General features: G+C 43.2%; 2 protein-coding genes across 3 annotated transcripts in view; one reads left to right on the top strand and one right to left on the bottom strand.

The window, feature by feature from the left end:
* The first annotated feature begins 411 nt into the window (after positions 1-411).
* Positions 412-12,077, top strand: ppp2r1bb (protein phosphatase 2, regulatory subunit A, beta b). Its single transcript, XM_079272687.1, has 15 exons — positions 412-536; positions 1,170-1,260; positions 1,430-1,530; positions 1,680-1,912; positions 2,006-2,153; positions 2,278-2,433; positions 4,306-4,420; positions 4,629-4,699; positions 6,255-6,389; positions 8,583-8,756; positions 8,904-8,964; positions 9,717-9,871; positions 10,055-10,197; positions 10,288-10,379; positions 10,493-12,077. The coding sequence occupies exons 1-15, from the start codon at positions 459-461 to the stop codon at positions 10,507-10,509; spliced, it is 1,770 nt and encodes a 589-aa protein (XP_079128813.1). The 5' UTR covers positions 412-458; the 3' UTR covers positions 10,510-12,077.
* Positions 12,078-18,744: 6,667 nt separating this feature from the next.
* The window catches only part of sik2b (salt-inducible kinase 2b), a 38,410-nt gene continuing 30,823 nt past the window's right edge, over positions 18,745-26,331 (bottom strand). The window contains exons 12-15 of one of the 2 annotated variants that reach the window (XM_079271245.1): positions 24,725-24,882; positions 23,901-24,014; positions 23,605-23,690; positions 18,745-22,807 (exon numbers count right to left, since the gene is read on the bottom strand). In XM_079271245.1, coding sequence (XP_079127371.1) covers positions 22,147-22,807; positions 23,605-23,690; positions 23,901-24,014; positions 24,725-24,882 — 1,019 coding nt within the window. In that variant the 3' untranslated portion in view covers positions 18,745-22,146. The remainder of the gene's footprint in view (positions 22,808-23,604; positions 23,691-23,900; positions 24,015-24,724; positions 24,883-26,331) is intronic. The other variant, XM_079271246.1, reaches the window with a different exon arrangement.

Raw genomic sequence — 26,331 nt, 5'->3', positions numbered from 1 at the left:
TTCAATAACATTTTTTTTTGCGTTTTATCAATTATATTCATGACATTGGTTACAAATACATGTGTTTATGTTGAATCATTGTGAGGTGGCGCTTTTCCAGTGTGGCCCTACTTTTCCTGTAAACAGTGTAAATAAACTATAATTCTAAATTCAGTACTAAAAGTGATACTTTTACTGCTGTAAATATTGGGTACTTTATATATTACACAATTCGATGGTTCTACCATTCTTGGATGTTTTGCATGTTGAAGTTTTTTCATTTTTTTCATATAGTATTTAATTTTGTCATTTGTGGTTTTTAATCGCTTGACCCGAAGTTGTTGCTTTGCGGTTTTTCTCGGTGGTTTCTTGAAGGCAGCAGCAGCAGAAGTGTAGGAGGCCCTGCAGCCGCTCTTCTCACGCAGAAACCCCGTAGTGCAACACAGCAGCGCCATTCGGTAACTGCAACAATATCCAAAATGGCAGGAGCTGATGGAGACGACTCTCTCTACCCTATCGCCGTTCTCATTGACGAACTGCGAAATGAGGATGTCCAGGTACGTTAATAACACTTGAATCGTCGTTTATAATGTACTGTAAAAACATTTTTACGTGACGTTATTTTAGTCGCGCATCTGATTACCAGCTAACGCTAAGCTAACTAGCACATACGCAAGCTAACGTTCCCGACCAAGGCCTATCGTATATGTTCTGCCAATATAGTTGATTTGCTGTCATTATTTAAGACGTTAACTTTTAGTCGTTTGTGTTTTTCGCCGCGTAGTTCGATCAACTAAAATGTTAAAGCTGTGTAATTGATAACAGTTGGTAACACAAGCTAACCATTGGTTTCATCGTCTAACAGAATGCTAGCTAACAGATTCAAGTTAGCAATCACAACAGCAGGGCGTTACAGGCCGCAGTGGGTTCACTGTTATTGGCCTGTTTATCAATTAATGCAACCGTAAAACTATCATTTCGATTCAGCTTTCTTTAGAAACGCTGAATAACGTCAACGTTACGTTTTACGTTACTGGTTGCGAAGACGCGGACTGTAGTCAAGATTATAACGTTAACATGAAATGCCTTTTTACTAATTCCTACCTGGGTTAGTGGAGTACTGTCAAGCCTAACATTAATCATTGACACCGTTTATTGAACGTGCTTACACTTGTGAATGCTGATTGCAGTTACGACTGAACAGCATCAAGAAGCTGTCCACTATTGCCTTGGCACTTGGTGTTGAGAGGACTCGCACTGAACTCCTTCCTTTCCTCACAGGTAATAAAGTGAATCATCTCACCCAGATAATTATTTTAATGTTGTCACCTGGAAAAATGCTGAATATGTGGTACTTTATATAACTGCTAGCTGTCGAATCAGTCATTGTATTACAACTTCATACATGTATATGTGCACAGATTTGTAATGACTCTTCCTCCTCCCTTAGACACCATCTATGATGAAGATGAGGTGCTCTTGGCCTTGGCTGAGCAGCTTGGCAATTTCACTATGTTGGTGGGAGGGCCAGAGTATGTCCACTGTCTCTTGGTAAGTCATCGGAGAATGCATTTTTTGGTTGTTTTTATGAGGAATTCAGTTTAGGGTTATGGACACTAGGGTTATGGACACTAAATGTCTTGTGTCTCTGAATAGTTGCACATTGACCCTATCTCGTCTTCTTCCTTCTTGATACACAGCCTCCTCTGGAGAGCCTAGCTACCGTCGAGGAGACCGTCGTCAGAGATAAAGCTGTTGAGTCCCTGCGCAAGATCTCTCAGGAGCATTCTCCAGTTGACCTCGAGGTCCACTTTGAGCCTTTGGTCAAGCGGCTGGCCAGTGGTGACTGGTTCACTTCTCGCACATCTGCCTGTGGTCTCTTTAGCGTCTGTTATCCTCGTGTCTCCAGCACCGTCAAAGCAGAGATCCGCCAGTAAGTAATTCAATACCTGACGTGAGTGTTTTCGGCTTCTCAACAGTTTGTTTATTCGGTGTTCTCTGATGAAATGTCTGTGGTTATCTCCAGGCATTTTCGCACCTTGTGCTCCGATGACACTCCGATGGTGCGTCGTGCTGCAGCATCTAAACTGGGGGAGTTTGCCAAAGTCCTGGAGCTGGATTACGTAAAAAGTGACATAATTTCCCTCTTCACTGCTTTGGCCTCTGATGAGCAGGTACGAGTAGTTGTCTTCTTTCTCCTCAATTTAAACTGCTTTTGTACTCTGTGTTCTGCATCCCCACCACCCGGCTGTTAATCCCGGGAATAGCCAAATTGATCATGTTACCTTTCTCCATCAGGACTCAGTGCGGCTGCTTGCTGTGGAGGCTTGTGTCAGCATTGCCACTCTGCTGCCTCAGGAGGACCTGGAGTCCCTGGTGATGCCAACACTGCGCCAAGCTGCAGAAGATAAGTCCTGGAGGGTCCGCTACATGGTGGCCGACAAGTTCTCTGAGGTTAGTAGCAGACTTTCTTTTCAAATTTGTCCTCCCGTTACTGGCATCTTGGTTAAATGTAGAATTGGCCAAACATTTACATTGAGAAACAAGTGCATTGTAGCTCAGTGTTGCCCCAGTTTGACTCTTCCATGATGTTGGATTCAGAGTCGAGCTGTACCAAGTACTTCCAGAGTGCTGGTACTTCTGCATTGGGAAATGTGACTTTTTTCTTAATTTACATTTGTGTGGTTTTGCTGTTGCGCATGTTCTCTTCAGGAATATTATTGCTGAATGGAACATATTCGTTTTTTCATAGAGCAATAAAGGCATAGGTTGCACAAGTGGGAGTGGGAGAAACCACGACATTTACATTAATTTGGTACCAATTGCTTAATCAATGATGTATGAATTTACACTTGTACTCTTATGAATAGAGATTACATGCATTCACTGGTGCACAGTGACAGAGTTATGCTTGGAAAAGCGGTTATCCCGATTACTAAAATTCACCACCATCAACTTATGGTGTGTTTTTTTTTTTTTTATTGCATTCCAAGATAAAGTCCTGTGTCGTCCCATCCCGAGGCTCCACACACACACCTCCTTTGTTGCTCAAAGCTGATGGTTGTCATAACATTATTGGTTAAAAACTGGTTGGTAGTAGCTTTTTTTTTTTTTGCAATTTTAAAAGGGATAAAAGTTTATGTTTAATTGAACTTTTAGGAAAACTAGAATGAAGCAATAAAAACACACAGAGGTGGTTAGAAGTCCTCTTAATGGCCATCCCTCTGGCTGGACAGCACTGTAATGAAACTTCAGTGAGTCCAATTTAACTCATTTCAGTAAAATGTTTTCCATTTTATTTCTGATCTTTGTAGGTTAATATCTTCTTTTTTTTTTTAATATTATGGTCGACTTTGTTAAGCCATGACTCTGGGTGGAACGTTGGTTTGTCGCTTTCATGTCTGATGTAGGGCCAAAAATCACATCTCTGCATTTTTAGGCTGAATGGCAAATATGCAGTAAATATGTTGGTATTTTCTACCATTGTTGGTTGAATGTTCAGTTGTAAGTCAAGGCTACATGTGAAATGTCACAGCCACTTTTATTACAACGTATGACACGGTTACGCTTCGTTAAGAGACAAATAATTGAGGACTGCTTTAATTCAACGATATAGTCGTGCTATTTTCAACAATTTGTCATTCAGGATTCTTCAACTAAAGTGTTTTTTAATTAATTCATCTTTGTTAAGCCTAGGTTGCATCCCCTGACAAATCTGAACGTGCACACCTACAGTGTTTTATTCAAAAATGTTCACTTGACAAGCTGTCTGCTCTGACTGCACCTCTCTCTTGTGCCTTTTATTAGACGTGCTGTTGTGTTAAACTGAGCTTTGTCTTCACTCGCGCTGGAGAAATTCCACACAAATGTGTGTCTGGCTGTGACTTAGCTGTTTGTACCGCTGTGTGCGACGTACAATATCTTAGCCATGGGGCGTATTTGTGTAAAATATGAGACCAGTCGTGGCCGGTCAGCTGAAAACTGCAGTTACAATCGGCAGCCGGTTAATCGGTCCGGCTCTACTCGTAGTGCTGAACCGGGCTGTTGCACTGCGTTCAGGACTTTGGCATGTGGGGCAGTGATGGGGTTAATGGCAGATTAATCTGCTTGTAAGTAAGCTTCTTTTTGGAGACAATTTACCAATTCAATGACAGCTTGAGCTTTGAGTATTATCATAGTTGGTATGTCGCCTGTTACAAAGCTTTAATTACCCACCTTTTATTCTTGATCCTCCACTAAAATTCATCCGTGTATATTTTTTCGATTGATGTTTTCCCCACATGCTTATTTGGCTATTGACACGTATATATTTCTCTCCAAATGTAGCTCCAGAAAGCAGTCGGGCCAGAGATCACCAAGAACGATCTGGTCCCGGCCTTCCAGAATCTTTTGAAGGACTGTGAAGCTGAGGTCCGCGCTGCTGCCGCCAACAAAGTCAAAGGTGAGTACATGAACACACACAGTAATAAAGCCTTAATACCAGAGAGTATGAAGGCAAAATAATGTCAAAGAGCGAGAGCGGGTCTCATTTGTTCAACATTGATTTGCCTTCTGAAGAGACTCAATGACAACAACTTGTTTTTGTGTCTTGTCCAGTCGGTTCCATATTTTTATTGATGGTGTTTTCTTCTTCTCCTTCTTCTTCTTAGAGTTCTGTGAGAACCTCCCAGAGGACAATCGTGAGCAAATCATCATGACTCACATTCTGCCCTGTGTCAAGGTAAGATACTGTTCTGGCTGCCACACTGTGAAGTTTCTCTGCTGCTGCACCTCGCAGTCGAACAAAAACCACTTTGAGTTGCTATGTTTTATTAAGCATGGATAAAGGACTCGAGGCTTATCTTTTTATAGTTGGCATGTGGTGTTGTGACGACTCAATTGCTGATGAGCAACGGATGTTTTTGAAACGTTTTAACAGCGTTACACTAACCACTCATAAAGACACTAAAAATGTCTATTGTACAATTTGCCAGTTGCATAGAATAGTGTGCTCATGGTTACGTACAGTAGGTTCAGCCAAAAAGCTGCTGTGTAAAATGTGATGCACATTTACAACACAGTTATGATTTGTTAGGTTTGATCTTCCAGCGGTGGTAAAACTGGTTTCTTTAATGAGCTGTACTTTGCTTTCCTTCGCTTCATTTGCTCAGGTCTCAGCTGTTGATGCGTGGAATATTTAAACCGGCCAAATCTAACAAAATAAGAACAAATGCTTGAGTAAGATCTTGGATGAAACGACATATTGGCAAACTATTTGGCAGATGTTTCCACAGTGCGACACTCATTAAGTGTGCTTGCGTTGATGTTCTTGATCAGCGTAACGTATATCACAAGTAGACGGCATTCACATACAGGGATGGGAGGGATGATCTGACTATAACCTGTAGAGACAGCAGACATTTAGATATCCAAAGATGGTAATTGTAAATCGTTATAAAGCCATTTTCTAGTCCTCCGACCGCTCAAACTCCACTACATGTTAACACTCACACATTCACACACTGATGTCAGAGGGTGCCAACCTGCCTGTCAGGATCTAATCGAATGCACGTTCACACACCGATGGCACAGCCTTCCAGAGCAATTGGGGGTTTTGTCTCATGCCCACGAACACTTCCACATGCACAGTAGAGGAGCGAGGGATTCATCATCCAATTAGTGGACATCCTGCTCTACCTCCTGAGCAATTAAGATGCCCCCTGACCACAAAGGGCTATTAATGGTAGACAGTGAGTAAGACATGGTGTCTGTGTGCCGGTAGTTGTCCGATTTTGAACACCAGGTGGCACTGTTGTTTATGCCCAACACTAGTTAAGTTGTAGTGCTGCTGATTAACAAATCTTATAGAATTTTTTTTTATTCACTAATTGAAGTGGCAGTGACATTCCTGGATCTATAACTATTTCGTACAAAAAGTACGGATCAGTGTCACAAGGGCTGGTTTTGCTGATCCTGTTAACGTATCAAGTTTGAAACAAAGCTGAACAGTCATACAATTCTTAAGTACTTATTTGTTTTCACTTGAAGCTCTGTATGATATTGGTTTGATCAGTTATCTTTGAAATATGTTAGGACACGGTGCCATGAACATAATGCCTAAAAATATTCCAACGTAAGAGTTAATAATATTGAAAATGTATATTACACACAAGTGGATTATATCCCCCCTCTCTGTAGGGTCTTGTGAATGTGACCCACAGCAGTAGTTTTGATGTTTTAATTGCATACATTTTGTCCTAACCGTTTGTTTGTCTGCTCTCTCTGGCTCTCACCAGGAACTCGTCTCAGACACCAATCAGCATGTGAAGTCCGCCCTGGCCTCCGTCATCATGGGCCTGTCCACCATCCTGGGCAAGGACAACACAATAGAGCACTTACTGCCTCTCTTCTTGGCTCAGCTCAAGGACGAGGTAAAGGCAACGCACACTCGTCATGGCCGGGCTCAGTTTCGGACATTTTACACACCTGGCTTTTGAAACCCTTAAGGCAGTGCTGAGTAAGGTTAAAGCCACTTAGCTGCAGCCCCAGGGTGTAGCTGGCTGGTAGGAGGAGGATGGGTGCAGCTGGCAGCCAGACAGGCCGTACAGTTAGAGGACGGGGTTGCTGTGTCTAGAGGGACGTGTAAACAAACGCTGGACACCTTGCAACTAGATACGATATTGCAAGATGCGTTTTGATTGTATGCGTGTCTAATCTAGGTAGTCGGTGGTTAAAGTGCGTCATGCTAGCACATTTTAGTGTAGTTCTGTAATTAAATTGGACATATCCTTTCATTAGTGTGTCTGGTTTGCATTTGTTATTTTTGTGGCCGTCGGTATGAGACGTACCGTTTGAAAGGATTTGTTCCCAGAGCTGTTACAGAAGCATATTTGTGGAGTTATGTGAGAGTGCATGACGTTACAATAGGCTGGATTCTAAAGGAAGAATGTACGATGACATTCATCAGCTAAAAGAACCGGTTCATGGAGAACAACGATGGCCCTATGGCATCCTGTCCTGCAAATACATCTCCATGACACTTGCATATTGAGATGAGACACGAGTTTGACAGGTTAGACGTATATTTATGTGATTGTTTTGGAAGGTTTGCGGCTGTCATTTCTTCCACTGCTTCGTTCCTTCGTCCTATTTAAAGATGGCCCAGTTTCCTCACAGCACAAACCAAAGACTAAGAGTGTATACCGTACTTTCCGGACCAAAGAGCGCACCGGCATATAGGCCGCACCAGCTGATTTTTAAAAGAAAAAAAAAAATCGTGTGTACATAGATAAGCCGCACTGGTCTATAAGCCGCAGGTGTCCCCGTTGAACAGCAAGATGCTTTTAACAGTACTAAAGTTGTCTTCTATGAACATCATAACATGTCAAACATGACAAATGCTTTCAACAACACGCTGAATGCTACACTTTTCTAAACATTGTCCTAACTGTACCTGTATTGCTTTTCGTTTGGTAGCGTGAGAGACCTTAGTCTGTAATGCAAGTATGTCTGCATGAAAAGATGTACAAAGATATATTATATATTCGCTAATGCTAATCGCGGTTAGCATTTCCCCATTGGCGGTAATGTTAAAATTAGCTTAGAAGCTAGCGAGTCGGACATGTACTGTTAAAAGCATCTTGCCGTTCAACCTTTTTTGTTAACAGTCCTAGTGAGAGGTAGGTCAAAGGTACTTCATCCATATTGTAGCGACCCTGTCAGTAACAGCTGGTAGCAGAGGGGTTGCTGGTAGCAGCTGTTCTGTGTCGGGAGCTCGTAAATGTTGTGTTAGACCGGAACCGGAAGTTGCGGTTGTTGTTGTGGCGGAGAAAAGCTACGGAAAAATCCTTATATAAAGCGCCCCGGACTCTAAGCTGACGCCTCAAAGCGTGGGGTAAAAAGTAGCGGCTTATAGTCCGAAAAAGTACGGTAATTGGATTTATGTCCTAACTGACAGCGTTGACTTGCACATTTCAATAACTCAAGGTGCCGAGGACAGTTTAAAGGGAGTACGGTGGAGGATGTTCTGCAGACGTGCCATTTATTTATTGGCTAAATTATTACAAAGTGTTACTGTTGTATCTCCATTTAAGGCTCTGGTATATAAACCTGGGTTATAATGTTCTTGACAAAACTACTTTGAAGTGTTATTTTGTTTACAGTGACGAAAGGAGCTTAGCTGTCGACAATGCATTTACACTTGAGAGATAAAAACGCTGCTAGAGTTGTACAATATGATGCTTCTAATACTTTGAGCTGTTTGGAAAGGATGAGGGCCCATACTACTAGATTTGACTATTGTTTTGAAAGGCTTGCAATGCCCGCCTTTCATTCAAAGACATCATAATCAAGTGTGCTAATAAAGGAGTTATAGATTGATAACGTGTTGCAACATGCATCACACTGTAGCTGGTGAAAACAACTTCTTACTGTATGCAGGTTCATTATCCTGTAATATAAGAGCTCCCTGAGGTCCATACAGATCCTAATTACCTCCTCTTAGACCATTGTTTGTTATTCCAGTGGCACTTGGAATCGGAGTTAAATATCAAAATACTTCGTTGTGCTAAAGTGCGTGCTGCCATGTGCTTATTAACGCGCTGCTCTTCATCTTTCTGTCACAGTGCCCCGAGGTGCGTCTCAACATCATCTCCAACCTGGACTGTGTGAACGAGGTGATCGGCATCCGTCAGCTCTCCCAGTCGCTGCTGCCAGCCATTGTGGAGCTGGCGGAGGATGCCAAGTGGAGGGTCCGCCTCGCCATCATCGAGTACATGCCTCTGTTGGCAGGACAGCTGGTGAGTCGCGGGGTCTAGGAACACAGCCGAAACTCACACAGAATGTTTTGACGGTCTTCTAATTAGCACTGAGAAATATTGGCAATGTGATTTGACTGTAGACGTCCAGGAGAGTAATCTGATTACAATGTGTCCATGTTTTCTCAGGGGGTGGAGTTCTTTGACGAGAAGCTCAACACCCTGTGTATGGCCTGGCTCATTGACCACGGTAAGGCACTTTATTATGGGTTCAAGTTCTCCACGGTGTTAACAAATTGAACTTGTAAATATAAACCTACTGTTTTGTGGCATGACATAGTACATGCGTTTTACAAGTGGTTGCTTTAAGAGTTTAGCTATATTCTTTTGTTCTATGGATTCAGATTGTTCCAAATATTGTCCTAGTTTTATTTCTGCTCTTACAACCCAATAACCTCCAGAAAATCTGTCATAGAGGATGTAGATTTATACTGCAGTTAAGAGTTACACATCTAGTACGAGCATTCTGTGAGGCTATCCCCCATATTCACCGCTCCATTTAACTCTGAACATTGTCTTTTGGGGACATTTTTCACTCAGAGTATCCAGTTTTCCAATTAGAGACACACACACACTTGCTATTGAGGACAAAGGGCCGACTGGGTTACATCATTGGAATGCTGCTAGTATTGATGCGAGTTTCTGTGTGTGTGTTTTGGTGATGACGGGTTAGGACTGTGCCACCCTTATATAATCCCCTCCGAAGAAAAACAGGACTAGAGAAAGTAGCCCGGAGTCTGTCCCTCACTGACTCATTACAATGACTGTATTTACTCAATATACCGAGTTGTGTATACATAGTAAGATTTTTCAATCAAATTAAGTAAAGTCATTATTCTATACATAGCCTATTGCCACAAATTTGCCTCAAAGACTACAATCCTCCCGCTGATTGAACACGTGTAGGTAAATAATGGAACTCCTCTTGCTGTCATATTGTAGTGTATGCCATCCGTGAGGCGGCCACCTGTAACCTGATGAAGCTGGTGGAGAAGTTTGGAGCGGAGTGGGCGCAGAACACCATCGTGCCCAAAGTGCTGGGCATGGCCAACGACCCCAACTACCTCCACAGGATGACGACTCTCTTCTGCATCAATGTGAGTCAACGGCATCGATTCCCATCAACGTGCTCTCGTGTTTGACGGGCTTAACGTCCCGTAAAGGTGGCACATTTTCTCAGTATGTCTGAAGCTGTGTTGGTTTGTTATTTGAATGGAGTATTTGTCCATTGTTTGTGAATGCTGTTCACGGCTGGTGACCGTCTGTATTGTGCGTCTCAGGCTTTGTCAGAGGCGTGTGGCCAGGACATCACCACGAAGCAGATGCTGCCAGTGGTCCTCAAGATGTCCAACGACCAGGTGGCCAACGTACGCTTCAACGTGGCCAAGTCCCTTCAGAAGATCGGCCCCGTCCTCGACAGCAAGTATGTCGTCTGTCATTTTTGTCGTCGGCTGTTTTCTCTCCGGAGCGATAGAGGAGCGTTTGTTCAATAATTGTCGTCTTTGTCCTGAAGTGCCCTTCAGACAGAAGTGAAGCCGGTGCTGGAGAAGCTCTCCACAGACACAGACATGGATGTCAAGTACTTTGCCCAGGAGGCTATCAGTGGTAAGCGTTTCTCTCTTATTATTGTGTAAACACTTTAAATGACACGAAGCAAATCTGATGTGCATTTTAAACTTATGAAATATATTTATTCTTGTTTTCTCCTTTTCCCACAGTTCTGGTCCTCGCATAACCAGCCCAACATGGCCTCACCAGACAACCACCCAACACTTTCACAAGATATTTATTGATGTTCAGGAGCAACTGGTAAATGTATAGAGAAAGCTGTTAACAATTGTTGAATCCATTTTTCTTTTTTCCACTGTCCAGTAGTAGACTATGTTCAGGCCCTGCACAGGCTTCTTGGTTCCCCCTCTTTGCTGTAAATGGGTGCTTTAACAACAGCAAAGGGTGCTGAACTTGCATTAAGTGATGCATGCTGACTAATGTGCTTCTGTACGAGCTAAGCGTCGCTGTCCAGAACCCCTCTTCACATTCCTCCCTTTACGTCCTCTGCAGCTTATCTCTCGTCTGTTAGCTACCTAGCATGCAGCGCTAGGCTAGCTCTCCATACTGCTGCGCTTCTCTCTCAACGCTAGACGCAAACTCTGAGCAGCAAGCTGTTTATTTAGCTGAGCTTCCTCCCAAATTCACCCTTTGATAGTCGTCTCCTCCATGAGATGCTGCTGCAGCTCTCCAGAGAACTGATTGAGAAGTCTGTGCAGGTCTACTCGGCTCTTTTGTTTTCTTCTTTACACCAGACCAAACCTGTTGTTTCCTAAACGGGTCACAGGATTGTTCTATACAAAGCTCTGACAGAGAAATAATGGGGTGTCTATTACTGCATGTAATGTGATGAACTCTCAATGGTTGCATGCACTAATCAGTCTCCGACGGTGTCCTTACCCAACTCTGTGAACCGGATTTAAATACACAGTTTGTTCTGTACTCTGATTGAATCGGTCAAACCCTAACCCGCTGTAACGAGCCCTTTTCACAGCAGCCATTTAGATGTGTCGCAGCCGGGTAAATAGGTTTTATTGAACAAATTAATTGCGCTCTCATTCTATTAAGTCATTCCAGTGAGCCAGCTTGCCAAATACCAGGGCCCTGGCACACCTTAAAATGCAGCACGGCCATAATTAATGTAATTAATTACACCTGTTTACCCTGCAATGACTGATCACAATGGCTGCTGTGAAGAGGGCCTATCGGGACCAGCTACGTCATAATCATCCCTCCTCCAAATCCTCAGTGACGTTGTTGATGTGCTCGGGTGGGAATTAGTTGTCACTAATGATTTAATGCTATGTTCTCTGCGTTGCTCTTAACGCCTGGGTAACTAGTCGTCACCTGTCCTGTAAAGAGACGATGTTGTTCTTGAAGGGACACGTAATAATGGCCGTTAACAGGAGGGTAATGCTAACTCGACTCCAGCCATGAGGGGCCGTGGCCCTCTTCCTGTCCTAGAGCCGTCACGTTAAAGTCCTCCACTGTAAATGAGATTTAGAAGCAGACGGTCAGCGAATGTAAAGGATTCTTGCTGACTAATCGCTACACGATGGAGAACTAATGCATGCTTTCATGGAGAACGAGTACCTAAGTGTGCATACTGTTTTATTATAGGGGTGGTTATGGGCCGGTTGAATAAATGTACCTTCTGTGTTGATAAAATAAACTTCTGTCTTTCCCTGAACTTCTCCCGCTGTTCCCTCCTCCCCTCATTTTGTTCTTGAATAAACCTTGATGAATTGACCTGTATCACGAAGACTGCTTTTATTTTGAAATCTCTCCCAACAATTGGGATGCTGTACTACTGTGTCTTTAAAAATTTGAATAAAGGAACACAAAGGAACCAGTGTAGCCGGCTTTTATAACTACCGGTAGTTGTTGCTCAAGTACATAAAGGTCTCTCGTCACTGTTCATTTGCTACATGATGGACAAGCAACAGGAAAAGATCAAAACAAACCACTTCAATATCAATCTGTGATGCATTTAGAAGTAGTTTTATGGAACCGATACATTATTTATCTCCTTGAGGAAAGTCTTTTAGCAACAGCAAACTTGTGAATTCTGTTTTATCACTTTCTCTTTACACGTACTAAACTATTACTTATTTGTGACATACTGTACTATGAACAGTAATCATTTTATGACCCAGATCTGGTTTGTTTCTACATGATCTCATCTTATTTTATGACATGTTTACGCCATAATACACTGACTTTCTTAATGTCACGCTCGACTATGAAATGCTTATGATTTGCTATACAATATGACTTTTATGACATGCGATACAATCACTTTTCTGACACTTTATGCCACAACATACTATGACTTTTTAATGACATACCCATGAAACTATGAAAACTCAACTTTGTGACATAACATGAAATTGATAAACATACTACAATGACATTTTTGTGATGTATTGCACTTTTTATGACATTTCCTATCATACTATACTATGACTTTATGAAATGTTTTATGACGTACTGTAATTACTTTTTCATGACTTCCTATATTCTGACTTTGTTATGACGTCTTTTAAAACGCATTACATTTCATGACATGCTATGCTTTATGGCATCTTTTAAAACTATCAGTTCTATCAGTACTTTTTAATGACATACTCTACCATACTTCTTTTGATATGCTTTCCTATGACTTCATGACATCATTTTGTTTTTTGACAGATTACACTGTGACAAACTATACTTTTTGTTGACATGATAAACTATCAGCCAGATCTAAATCTGGCCCTATTCTGCCATTTTTTACGACATTACATATTTGCAGATGACACGACCGTCATCGGCCTCTTGCCGGACAGTCGGTTGATCAGCTGGTCCTGTGGTGTGATCAGAACAACCTGGAGCTGAACACTTTTAACCCTTTGAACACTTTGACGATGACAGTGGCCTTCAGGACCCCCACATATGATATATTATACTCTCGTTTTTTTTTTATGACATACAATACTATGACTTTTTGTCATTTCTACAACACTATAATATGACTTTTTATGACAAACTATACTATGACTACCTTTGACTTATTTTGACATACTATAGGTTGTTTTTGCAGTATGTTTTGGGTCATTATTCATCTGAACTGCGCCGTCCAATACGTTTTGTAGCATGAGGCTGAATCTGAGCAGATCGTATAGCCCGATACATCTCAGAACTCATCCTGCTGCTTCTATCAGCTGTGACATCATCAATAAACTCCAGTGACCCAGTTCCATTGGCAGCCATACATGCCCATCCAAAGCACTGCCTCCACCATGTTAGACAGATGATGTGGTTTGCTTTCCTTCTCCACACTTTTTCTCTTCCCATCATTCTGGTACAAGTTCATCTTGGTTTCATCCGTCCAAAGAATCTGGTTCCCAAACTGGTCAGTGATGTTTTCTGTTAAAGTCTAATGAGGCCTTCCTGTTCTTCAGTTACCAGAGGTTTGCACCTTGTTGTGAAGCTTCTGTATTTAGATTCTTGAAGGCGTCTCTTGATTGTAGACTTCAACAATGGCACGCCTACCTCCTCCAGAGTGTTCTTGACTTCAGTAGATGTTATGAAGGAATTCTGCCATCATCTACTTCTGGACCTTTGTCGTTGGTGAGCTTGTCAGTGCATTCCTTCTTTTTTAAAAAGTACAAAACTGTTTATTTGGCCGATCCCAATGTTTCTGCTATCTGACTGATAGGTTTGTTCAGTGTTTTTAGCCTAACAATGGCCTCCTTCACTTGCATTGACACCTTTTTGGTACGCATGCTGTGAGTTCCAAGGACCAGCTACCAAATGTGAATTCAACATGTTTAATCAACTCCAGACCTTTTAATCTGCATACTTTGTCATGAAATAGTGAGCGAACAGGTCACACCATGGCCATGAAACCGTTTCAGACAATTGTCCAATTGCTTTTGAGCTTCTGAGAATGTGATGGACTGTGTAAAAAATGGCCGTAATTCCTAAACGGTTGATGTGATATTTTTGTTATATCCACTGAATTAAAGCTGAAAGTCTACACTTCAACCACATATTGATTATGTCATTTCAAATCCATTGGAGTCGTGTAAAGAGGCAAAATTAGAAAAATTGTGTCACAGTAAAAAAAATCAACATGATGTACTATATATGCTATCACTATTTGACATTTGTTACATTTTTATGAAATGTTTCTTGATGTACTATGCTATGACTTCTTATGACATAGCTTTTTCTGTAGCATACCTTACTCTGAATTACTTGATACTGACATACTTTACCATGACATACTATGTCACAACATTTTATTATGATTTTTGTACACTATTCTTACAATTACTTTGTAATTGCTTTAGTTTGTTGTTATTTGTGTCAGAACAGCTGGAGACTTAGTTTTATCCCATTCTTTTATGCAAACTGCAGAAGTTTAGTCACGCTACACGGTGACCATGCAAAGCAAAACAAATTTGAAGTCCTGCCAAATGTTCTGGATTTGCTTGAGGTCTTGACCCAGACTCAACCACTAGGATTTAACAATGTGTTTTTTTTCCATGTAGCCATGACTTTATATTTGGGCTCATTTTCATGCTGGGGAATACATTTCCCCAGCCACAGTTGTCTTGCAGACTGCAGCAGCATTGATTTTCTCCTCCATCTTCACAAGATTAATAGGGGCCGCTGCCAAGAAGTGTCCCCGAAGCAGGACGATGCCATCACCAGGCTTCATGATGGAGATGATGGGTTTCTGGTGATTTGCTTTCTGCAAAAATGTAGTGTTCATGCAATGCAAGAAAAGCTAGATTTTGGATGGTCTTGCTGGACAATTGCATATTATCAATGTTTAGTAGCAAAAAAGGCCTCATTATATCCTCTGTGATGTGATATAAAACCTGAAGTCTAAGAATGGTGAATACTCTTTGTCTGCTTTTATAAAAATATAATTTTAAGCACAAATTGTTTCTTCTCAGCCTGTAAATGACTCAAGAAGATCTGGGATTAATTCCGCATGTTCCTGGTCTCATGTTCGGTCAGCTCTAACCTGGTGGACTGCTGCTGTAGAGATGAAAGCGCAGGTCCTGTGGGCTGTTTTGTCCACAGGGAACCATGCAGAGCAGGGCGGGATCTGCAGCTGACACATGCCCTGACCCCGACTACTGCTGGGGAGAGCAACACTGCAAAATATGGGCTGGGCTGAGAAAGAATATTTGTCTTTCTCAACCATGTTTGACACACTTAGTTTTCAGGGTCTTAAAGCTATAGTAACACAGCAAATTGAGAAGTACTTTGTTTTGTGCCACAAGACATCAATCTGTTAATTCCAAATGAGCAATCAACAGAGGATTTAGGGCAATAAATCACATGGCAGAGATCTTTATAAGAATCTCAATTCTCCTTTTTTAATCTCCTCAAATCTCCCATCACCCCTCCTCTGAGCCGCATGTGCCCTCCCAATCCTCCACACAGCCCTTTGGCTGTATACACCTCACAGCCAGAGCACATTATGCACAGATACTGTAAAGCACAGATTCGTGCAGCTGCTGTGTGTCAGCACATTCTGCTACCGCGAGACCACCTTGAGCGCTATTGTGAAGTAGGAAACAGATAAATATTATGGAACCTTTGAGACGGATAACCAAACAATACTTTGCCTTTTCGTCGCGTATACAGTAGCTACTACGTCAGTTCTTTTTTTGAGCTGGTGATCTAGACTCAAGAGGAACATGCCAAAGCTTTGAACTACATTTTTTCGACAACCGAAAATCTTCATTAAGACACGATTACTTGAGGCCAAGAGCTAATCCGCCTCCTTAAATCCACTTGAGTTCACGAGGCAGCAATGAAACGGCACCAGCCCATTTCTTTCTATTTAGATCCCGTTATTTGGGGGGATTTTCAGCAGCCAGAGCCCTCGACAGCGCTGAGAGCCCTGACGTCAATGCAGCTGCCTCCCAGGACTGTGCCATTTATAATGAAAGGAGTCAAGCAAAGCCCCCACACAGCACGCACATGCATGTGAACGCACGCACGCACAAACGCCCACGCACACACATATTGAAGTCAGATGCTCTCAAGGTAACAAATCAGTCAGGGCCCACTCATCTCCCTTAAGTCACCTCGTCACTTCAGCTCCCCTTCCTCTCTTTATTCTGTCATATTTCAGTGCTGCAGCAAAGGTGTATAAACCATATCAAATGTCTCGAGATCACATCGGAGCAAACATGAGGATCGCTCAAGTGAGTGACTCTTCGGCTTTGCTGTAACATCCAGCCCAGAGCCCACAGGCACTACTGGGTCATCTGTACTGGGATTCCAGACTCTGTCCATCTGCTGGCCACTATGTACTCAGCGATACAAGACTGCGCTAAACAATGGGGGACAAATACCTACGGGTGCAGTGTGATTCCACATATAAGTAAACACACACCATGCAGAGCAGCAGCATTTACGTCTGCCTGTATGTTTAGGCTTTGCAGTGGAAATGTTTTTTTTGTTGGTGTGTATTGCATGGCTGGATATCACAGAAAAGACCCACCTCGTTTCAAAACTTATTTTTTCAACTCCATATTCAGAGCTCGAGCATTTGTCTCCAATCTTTTTTTTTTTTTTTTGTTCAATACATTTTCTAGTTTTTGTTCGTGTGCAGCAGCTCTACTCCTGAACAGGGCTGTGATCTCCTGCTCTAAAAAAGACGCAGTAGGATGTTGTCATCCACCCTCCTTTTGTAGTCATGGCAACCATTGATGTCATTGCAGAATACTTTGGGCCCGACCAGTGAACGGGCCCGCTCTGATATTGTGATGTTTCACTGAAAGAAAGAGAAGATTACCACCATCTGTCCTGTATCACCTGTCCCCCCCCCCCCCCCCAAGAGTCTGCCACAGACAGCCAGCTGGAGGTCTCCATGGCAGACAATGGCACTGAATACGTGCTATAAATAACTACATTTAACTGGAAAATGCTATCATTTAGGGAAATATTCTGCTCTGTGGAACTTTTCAAATATGTGTCGACATATCCCTTCAGCTGTTATCCGGCGTTTCTCTCATACTAAAGCAGGAGGTGTAGAGCAGGAGATTCATGGGTGGATCCCCAGACAAAGCCGCCGTCTTGCAGCTCTTTTCACTTTGCATTAAAAGGCAACAGATGCAAAATGTGAGGCTACATCGAGAAATCTGACCAGTGCGAGTGTGGCTCAGCATGTTGTAGTCTGATTCAAAGAGTGAGAACTTGGTTCCTATGAACAGACTGACCCCCCCACCTCACCTCTGGTGGTGCATTAGTGGGATTAGCTGTTCTCCGTCTGAGGGGGCTGATTGGATTGACGTGTTCTCTCTACATGATCCTTTCTAACAGGGACAACCCTCTGCTGTGAAACAGCATTGAGAAGCTATTTTGCTCTGGATGTATTTACAGTCTGCAGTCTTCTCCTCAGACGTTGAAACGGAGGTCAACCAATCAGAGCTCGGCTAGGGACAGGCCCCCCTTTTACTGTCAGAAAAAAAGGTGTTTGAGCTTCATGTAGTTTGATAAATATTGACAAGCGATTGCCATGGGGATGAACTAAACGATGACGTCACATCAGTGATCTAAAGCAGCGGTCAGGGCTTAGGGGTGCTTATCAGTGGGGATGAATTATTCAGCCCCTTATCCTGCCTGTACACACAGAGTCTGAAGAGTTTCTCCACAGGGCAGCTGAGCATCACATCTGGGTGTACAAAAGAAAGCATTGGTTTGTTTAGTGATTGACGTGTGCATGGTTAAGGGTGATTCTTTTTATATTTATCACAGGAAGGTGCTTATGAGTCCACATACAGTATTTAAAAGGGGCATTAAAGCTTAATAATAATAAAAAAAAACCTTGTTTGTGGTAGTAGTTTAGTCATAACCATAACTTTTTGTATGACATACAATACTATGACTTTCTGAATGACATTTTTTATGGCATACTTTACTATGGTATTTTTTTAATGGCATACTTCTATAGTTGTGACTGGAAATATGGAACACATTTGTGACGGAATTAACCCCGTCAACAAACACTTTAGTTGCCAATCAAAGCTTTAGAAAATATAAATATTCAAACGATGCAACAGAACCGGTCCTTAAGCGCCTGCTGGATCGTCCGCCTCGGGAGCTTTTAGTTCTGGTATGACTCAACAGTTTATATGAAGCACTTGGTGCGATTCATTTTCCCAGGTCATTAACCAATGCCTACATCATGCAACCCTGGGGCGCTGTGAGCCGGCTGCAGTTTGTAGTTACGGGACAATTGGGTTACGTGGGGAAGAAAGCAGAGCGAGTGTGGAAGAAAATACTGAAGTGTCGGCTCTGTAGCCGCGTATCAATAACCAGCATGAACACAAAAGCACCATTTGAAAGTATTGTCACAACACACAAAAGAAAGAAACACCCACCTACCAAATATCTTCATGTTCAACAAACCTTTTTTAATCTCAACAGCAAGTTAGCTTATGTGTGGTCAACATCAATGAAGGTAAATATGAAAGTGGATTTCTATCGAGAGATTGATGCTTGTTTTATCAGCAGGAGGTGAAATTATGATACTTGGAAACCCATCCACTAGAATCTTCATGACTTGAGTCTTCAACTAGAGAAATATTGCTATAATACTTTATAATGGCATGCACTGATTGACCAACAATACCAAAGCACTGTAGAGAAGCGGACGAAGAAGCTCCAAAACTCCACACGGTGGGTCGTACAGGGAGACTTCTGAGGGACTTTGGTTTTGTACCTTTTGTAAAACCCGGCTCTACTTATTTTCTGGAAATAAGAAAATAAAATGATGAAAAGGGTTCAACCAGAAATAATAGTGCTATTTAAAATCTTAATTTAGATTGAAAATACGGAAAAGTAAAAGGCACACTGAACACTTTCACGTTCCACACAAAATTCACCTTCGGTGCGCCGAAGAGCCACGAAACCACTACTTTGTACAAAGAACGCCCGTCGTAAACTGACGAGCGTTTCTCTTTCTTGGATTCAAATCAGCAACAATCAGATAAAGTACTTACTGTGTCTGGTCTTTCTTTGAAAGAAATTTGTTTTGTGTCCATTATTGGTGGGGAAGCGAGAGGAGAAAGGAGCTTCCTACAGATTCTGGTTTGTTTCATCTGCCAGGAAACAGCAGCGAGATACAAAACCCCTTTTTTTCCCGCCTCCTCCTCTCTCGCTACATCTCTTCTTCCCCTTGTTGTCAAAGTGCTCCAGTAATCAACCTCCACAGATGCAGCTGTTCTAGCCCGACCATTGACTAAATGAAAGCAAATCATCAAAATATTCACTTAAGGCTAAATCCACCCCGAGACGCTCCTACACCATCATGTGCTGACTAATGTTCTTCCTCACACTCGTACTCCTCTTTCTAAAGGGACATGTTCAACATGACCCAGAAACTGGGTGTGAGCTCATTCCCGTCAATAAACTGCAGGTGAATGACCATATAAGCACATCAATCAATCATAAATCTATGAACTGAACAATTAACACAACCCCAGGACCTGATCAGCAACATGTCTTGTGGCTGCGCTGCAATCTGGTCTATCGAGGCCATTGTTAGCACCTCTGTCCTCTTGACTGCTCAACGTCGGAGCTAAAAGGGTGCGGATCCGACATCAAAACTTGGTGTTTTCTTGATAGATGTGTTATATGCGAGAAATATTGTACAAAAAATAATAATTCGATTAAAAACTGTGCATTGCCAACAGGTAGGTAGACTTAAAATTCAGCAATGAATTTCAAACTCAGCATATATTTTAAGTCTTTTTAAAATGTTTGTAAATAAGCCTAACAATGATTTCGGACTGTTGGTGAACTTCAGGGTGGATTTTTCCTTTAAGTCTCGCACAGGACTGTAACAACAGTTGGTCCACATTTTCCAGCCATCATTTAACACCGTTCGCTCTAAAGTATTCTCGTCAAACCACATCTGTACTGTAGAGTCTGATTGTCTGCTCAGTCCAGTCTACAGACCGTCTTGTTTTGAAGGCAGATCTGACAAACGCTCGAAGAGTTTAACCCAAGATCAGAAAGGTCAGGCAGTTTGGCAGATGGTCACAGTCCAATAATCTCGTGGTAACATTCTGACGTTCGCTGTCCCGTCATCTGTCAGAGGGGATACGCTTCAAGTAGATTGAACACAGTCAAAGTGCTGTTGCGGATTCACCGGTTAGTCAAAGAGCGGCGTGTGCATGTAGTCAAAATCCAGTGTCAGGTGACTGATGTTCTGTTGGTCTTCATCTCACGGACGCCGCGATGTCAGAGAGAGAAACATTCTTTCATGAAGTCTAACGCAGGAATCGTTAAGGGGCCGTTCCACCATCATAAACATGATTAATAACACAACACAGAGTCATGACTGGAGCACTGAGGATGTAAACCAGAATTATTCTAAACGCTACGACTGTGCACTGAGGGGGAAAGCACAGTTTGTTATTTTTGAATGGAGACGTCAATACAGTGTTTGTCTTTTCTTCCACAAATGTCATGAATGCAGAAAAAGTTGCACTATGAATTGTGCAAACAGACATAATCACACTCACGCTCCGTCTCCAGGCTTTGTCCCTGCACTTCCAGGCCGAGTGAGGGTGAGATTAAGTCCTGGTTACATCATCAGCTCAAGTGATGTCACACTGCCGACGACTCAGGTCCCCGGGAACCAATCAGAGTTGGCTGTACAGGTGGGGCTTCCATCCACAACCCCTCAACATTAAGGATTAATATTGCTTCAGTATTGCCACAGAAATAGAATAATATTGACCGTCTAAAAACACCACAACTTCCAAACACAGGTTTAACTACATCAGCCCTCATTTATCAGGCAAACGCATGACCCACAATTCAACTGTGAAGCAGACGTGTGGCCACCTGGGAAAGCAGTTCAGTAGTGTAAGAAATAAATCAGGATCAGTAGTTACTATTGTTTATGTCACATGGTCCACACAAAAGCCTGCAGCTACAGAGTTGTGTCGTACATATTATTTTCATTCATCAATTAACTAAACAAAAAAAAAAAAAAAAAAAAAAAAAAAAAAAACCCAGCTTGGGTCGAGTTTAGCACTGCTCAACAAACGGTGCTTAACTCCCCAATCTGGTGCTTCGTGGTTAGGGTATTTGTTAGGGCAGATGACAAACAACGGCTACCTGTTGTATATGTTAGTGTTAAAAGCTCATAAATATCGCCATCACATTAAACACTTGAATTTGAGGTGATATCATTGGTACCATGATAAATGAGGGCCATTTTTCTGTTGTTCAGTTGTTTTTTATCGACTGAAATGATAAAAAAAAAAAAAAAAAATCCACAGAAGTGTTTTGAGAACCAGTCTGTTGATGTAGACGGTGTCCTATTTTAAATACAAAAAAACACTGCCAGCAATTGTCCTTGTGGTTGCCTGACAGTCGGTCCTAAGTTAGTTCACTTCCGAACCCCTTTCTTGGTGAAACGCTGCACCCTGACAGCACCTCCCCGATCTTCACAGGTGTGACAACGTGCATGACAACAGCAGCCTCGCCAAGTTAGTATGGCGAAGCTCACATCGTGCCACACATGGGACCTGCTCCTGCCTCACAGAGCTGATGAGAACAAGAACAGAGGAGGAGAGGGAGGAGGAAGAGGGCGGAGGGAGGATTGCGGTAGAAAGGTTGTCTGAGATTTATCACAACTAAGAAATGAAGTTTGTATGAGTCGTACAGAAATGAACACTTTTCCTTCCCTGTTGCTACGCTTGTGCCTCCACTTATATCTCCATTCACTCCACTCTTGTTGCTGCGAAGGTTCTCATTGCTTAATACTGCTTTCTATTAACCCCTTCAGCTGGCTTTAGTTGACCAGTACGAAGCCATGCTGGGAGTCCACGGTCTCCATCATCTCGCTGTCCAGGAGAGAGCCCTGCAGGTCAGGCAGGCCCAGGCCGTCTGACCGGCCCGGACCAGCCAAGATCCCAGCCACAGCTCCGGCTACTCCTGGAGCAGGCGGGGGCAACAGGGCGGGGTCCAGTGGGAACTTGTAATGATCTTGGTGGAGACCCTCATTGGAAGGCCCCAAGGCCTGCTGCTCACAGCCTGCAGGGTAGCTGAAGCCCAGGCTGCTGGCAGAGGCTTCGTGAGGCAGGGGATGGTGGAGCTGGTGGTGGAGGTGAGATCCAGGAGGCAGGTGTTGGGTGTAGTGGTGGTGGCTCATGTAGGGATCATAAACCAGGCCCTCGCCCGGTTCCATCAAGGGGCTCATGCTGTGGGAGTGGCTGAAGGGAGGCGAGGCCTGAGGACTGCCCTGCTGCTGGGGCTGAGGCTGGTGGGCAGCCGACATCGGGGGGCCCTGAGGGGAACTTTGAGACGCCGCCGGGTCCAGAGCTGGGCCCCCTGTCGGGTAGGATCCTTCAGCTATTTGCATCTGGTTGAAGTACACCGGCAGCCCCATGCCTTGCGACTGCTGAAGGTACATCCTCTTCTGGTGCAGTCTGTGGGGAGCGCAGTAGATCCCACTTAGATCAAGACAACACTTTGAATCAACACAGGGACGAACAAAAAGCTTGCAGAAAACATTGAATTAAAAAAATGGTAGTTTCTGTCTGGTATAATCGCTGTCAATTCAAATGGGCCCGTTTTGCTCATTGACAGCTGGAGAAACAGTCAACCAATCAGAGCTTAGTAGACGGCATTAAGAATGGGGACACCTGCTTCCTACATAGCTGGCTTGCCACAAAACTACATTCAAGAAAAATAGCAACACAAAAATGTTGAAAGGCATGGATGAGATTGACACAGTTACAGAAACAACAACTCTTAAATTGACATGTTTTTTTTGATCAATGTGAAAAGCACTGACAGCTGCTACCCAAGGGGCAAGTGCTGTGAAACCAAGCTAACGCAGTCAGCAAGTGCCAAAAACTGCAGTTCTTCAATCCCCATTGACCTCTGTGTTTAAATGCCCAAATATACAGCGGAAACAAACATATTTACAGCAGAGTACAAAAGCGGTTTTGGTCTACACAGCTAATCTCCCCGTTCATGTCAACTGGATGGATTTTTTTATAACTCACGAAACAAAATGGCATTTCAGTCTGATCAGGCAAGGTAAGTGCAGCTGTGCTCTGACACTTGCTGTAGTTTCATTCCTAGTTTTCATTCCTAGGAGTGCAATCTATAACCAACTTGAATCATTTACATTTAAGCAAATTATTTTTTTGCCCTGAATACAATCTTTCAGCAGTGAAGCATCACCGCAGCTCAATGAACAAAAGAGAAAAGCACTGAGAAGGAGATGTGCAGTGTTATTTACCTGTGCTCCTGCAGCTGTTGCTCTAAACTTCGAGTGTCCTGACAGAAAAGTTGGCAGCTGGCAGGACTGTTTGCTAAGACGTTGGCCTTTGGGGCAGAAGAGAGATTGGGACTGATGACTGTGTTCAGGATCAGTACCATGGTGACAATTGCTACAAACCGTTTCATTGTTGTTGCATCGCAGCAGATCCCAGAACCATTTCATTTCCAAATGACATCACAGAATGTTTTTCAAAACAGCCGCTTGGCTTAATTAAGTGAGAAAGACAGGTGAGTGAAGTTGGCGTTCGACTGTACCTGTAGTCTATGAGTGAGGTACTGTGTCTCTAAACTCTGTCTGCGGGACAGGAGAGGCGGCTGCGGCCCACCTTGGTATAAAGCTAGGCCCTCCTGCTGCTTGGACGCCTCGCCCTTCAACCAAAAACATAAAGCATTACAACACGGGACGTTTATCTTCATGTACACACACATGCATGTGGACACACTTATCCCAGACCCTCTCTATAAAGCCGTGTCTGGGTGCTTCATCATGTGGTCTAACTGGATTACCCGTGTTGTCTCCTGACCAAATGCCCGTGTGGTGTCTGATCAGCCAGATGCCTTTCTCTAAATGGCATGCACCACAGTAGTTAAATGAAATGAAAGCAAATTAAAAGGATGATGGAGCCAGATCATCATAACTAACAAAGAGCGGCGTTATTGCATTATGAGAGATGGACAAAAGGAAAACAGCTAGATATTGTCTACTTCTACCGTTGATTTGGTGTTTTCGTACAGGAAAGAGTAGACAGTTTTCCTTAAGTGGTTCCTCGTGCTGTGTATCATTTAGTGTGTGTGCCTGTCTTTGTGTGTGATTGCAGCTTGGGCCTATTGAGTGCCAGTCACTACTATTGGTAAGTCTGACTGACTTCAACAATGGCTGCATTCACTTTGCCCTAGGCTCCAGGCCGCAGGGGGACGGGAGACAGTAAACAAGCCACAGTTGGCTGCCTCTCTTGGGGTTATACAACAGCCTGGGTGCCTGCTTTTTTTCTGGGCAACACAGGGTGAGGATAGTACCGGGTTTGGGAAGAGAAAGATTTTGAGTGTGTGTTTTCGTATGATTATTCATTAAGACTGACCTCCAGGAGGTTGTGCAAGTGGTGCTGTGGTACCAGGGGGCCCATGGAGGCCCCTTCCCCAGACCCCATCTGCTCCACCAGCATCTGGACTTTGTTCAGCTCCAGGATGCCTTTGGTCCTCGCCAAGTTCTGGAGGTGCTGCCTAAACGCAACCAGACCTAAGAGCATAATCAAATCCCCACAATACAAAGTCAGTTTGGATTCTTGCAGCTGATCAATAGAATCACCTCTCTCTTCATAATGGGACATCTGCTGCTCGATCCTCTCAGGGATTCGGCACTTCTCTTCGCCCCTCCTGACAATGTGGTCGGATGTACGTCATGAGCCACTGTGGGCGTGTGTGTGCGCACATGTGACAGGTTTTTGTGCGCGCGCAACAGCAAGTGGCTCTGATAAGATCCATCCAGTGGTGACGAGCTCTTACTGTGAACGATGGGACCTGACTCACCGTGATGGTGGGAGTTATTTAAAACCAGTAGTCAGCAGTCTGACGCAAAAAGAATCCACTGCATCAACACTCTCAAAAGAGGATGACTGAAAAATAAATAACCACCAACACCAAGTGAGAGTGCACAGTGCAGGCTGTCAATGTCGTACTCGGGCAATATCATTTTTAATCTTTAATAATAGTTTCTACTTGGCTTAAGCACAGGTGATTCACAACCAGCAGGCACAGAGTAAGGTAGCTGTAAAGGAACACATGGTAGATAGAGGATGTTGAACATTCACTCGTATATTTTGGCTCCTCTTTCTCTCTGATGTGGAGCGAAGACAAATCCTGCAAGCCACAGACTGACATTTTCCTTTCTCAAATCCTGTTATTGATTTTTACCACAGACGGAAACTTTGAAGAGAAAGAAAAGCACGTCAGAGAATAAGCATTAATAGAGGGAGTGAAAAAGAGAAGGATGGAGAGAGAGAGCGAGAGAAGGGGGAAGAGTGTGATATGTGGGCTGAAACCTTCAAAAATATCCGTCCGTGATTCATAACGTGAATCATCACCGTCATAGTCATCGAGACACTGGAGAGGAAAAGAGAAGGGAGGAGAGAGGACGAAGAGACGGGGGAAATACAAATGTGAGAAAGAGAGGGGGAGCTAATGAGAGAGAGGGAATATATGTGTATATATACACACACACACACACACACACAGTATGCGTGTGTAGAAAGGTGCAGCAGCTGCAGCGGTGGTGTTGCGTCTGTGTCCTGAGAATCACGGCTCTTCCTCTTGACTGGTGCTCCGTGGATCCAAGAGCCTCAGACATATGCACATTGACACTTCATAAGTCGAACTCGCTGCAGCTCGCAGTGGCTGGGCTTTAAGAAAACGTGTCGGATCTGGCACCTCATTGAAACTGATCGGTGATTTCAAAGCATTTCTCTCAACCCGTCTTGTTCACTTCCACTTTAGACAGTGATTGTTTTATGTGTCCCAGAATATCTTTCTGCAAAACAGGAAGAGCACATGAGGAAATCTGCGTCTGCTGCATCCGTCTCTGCCTACTTCAAAATGACTGACAGCGTGCTTCTACCCCTTCAACATTGTGTGATACTTAACATCTGGACCCATGGCAAACATTTGATCCATCTATTCTATTGCATCTATT

Source organism: Melanostigma gelatinosum (assembly GCF_949748355.1).
Source record: "Melanostigma gelatinosum genome assembly, chromosome: 7".
Lineage (NCBI taxonomy): Eukaryota > Metazoa > Chordata > Actinopteri > Perciformes > Zoarcidae > Melanostigma > Melanostigma gelatinosum.
Note: the sequence above shows the minus strand (reverse complement) of the source record. Positions and strands in the feature narration are given on the sequence as shown.

Coding starts and splice junctions, on each gene's coding strand:
- ppp2r1bb (XM_079272687.1), top strand. CDS start 459: ATGGCAGGAGCTGATGGAGACGACTCTCTCTACCCTATCGCCGTTCTC. Junction 6,390..8,582: donor TGGCTCAGCTCAAGGACGAG/GTAAAGGCAACG, acceptor TTTCTGTCACAG/TGCCCCGAGGTGCGTCTCAA. Junction 9,872..10,054: donor CGACTCTCTTCTGCATCAAT/GTGAGTCAACGG, acceptor TGTGCGTCTCAG/GCTTTGTCAGAGGCGTGTGG.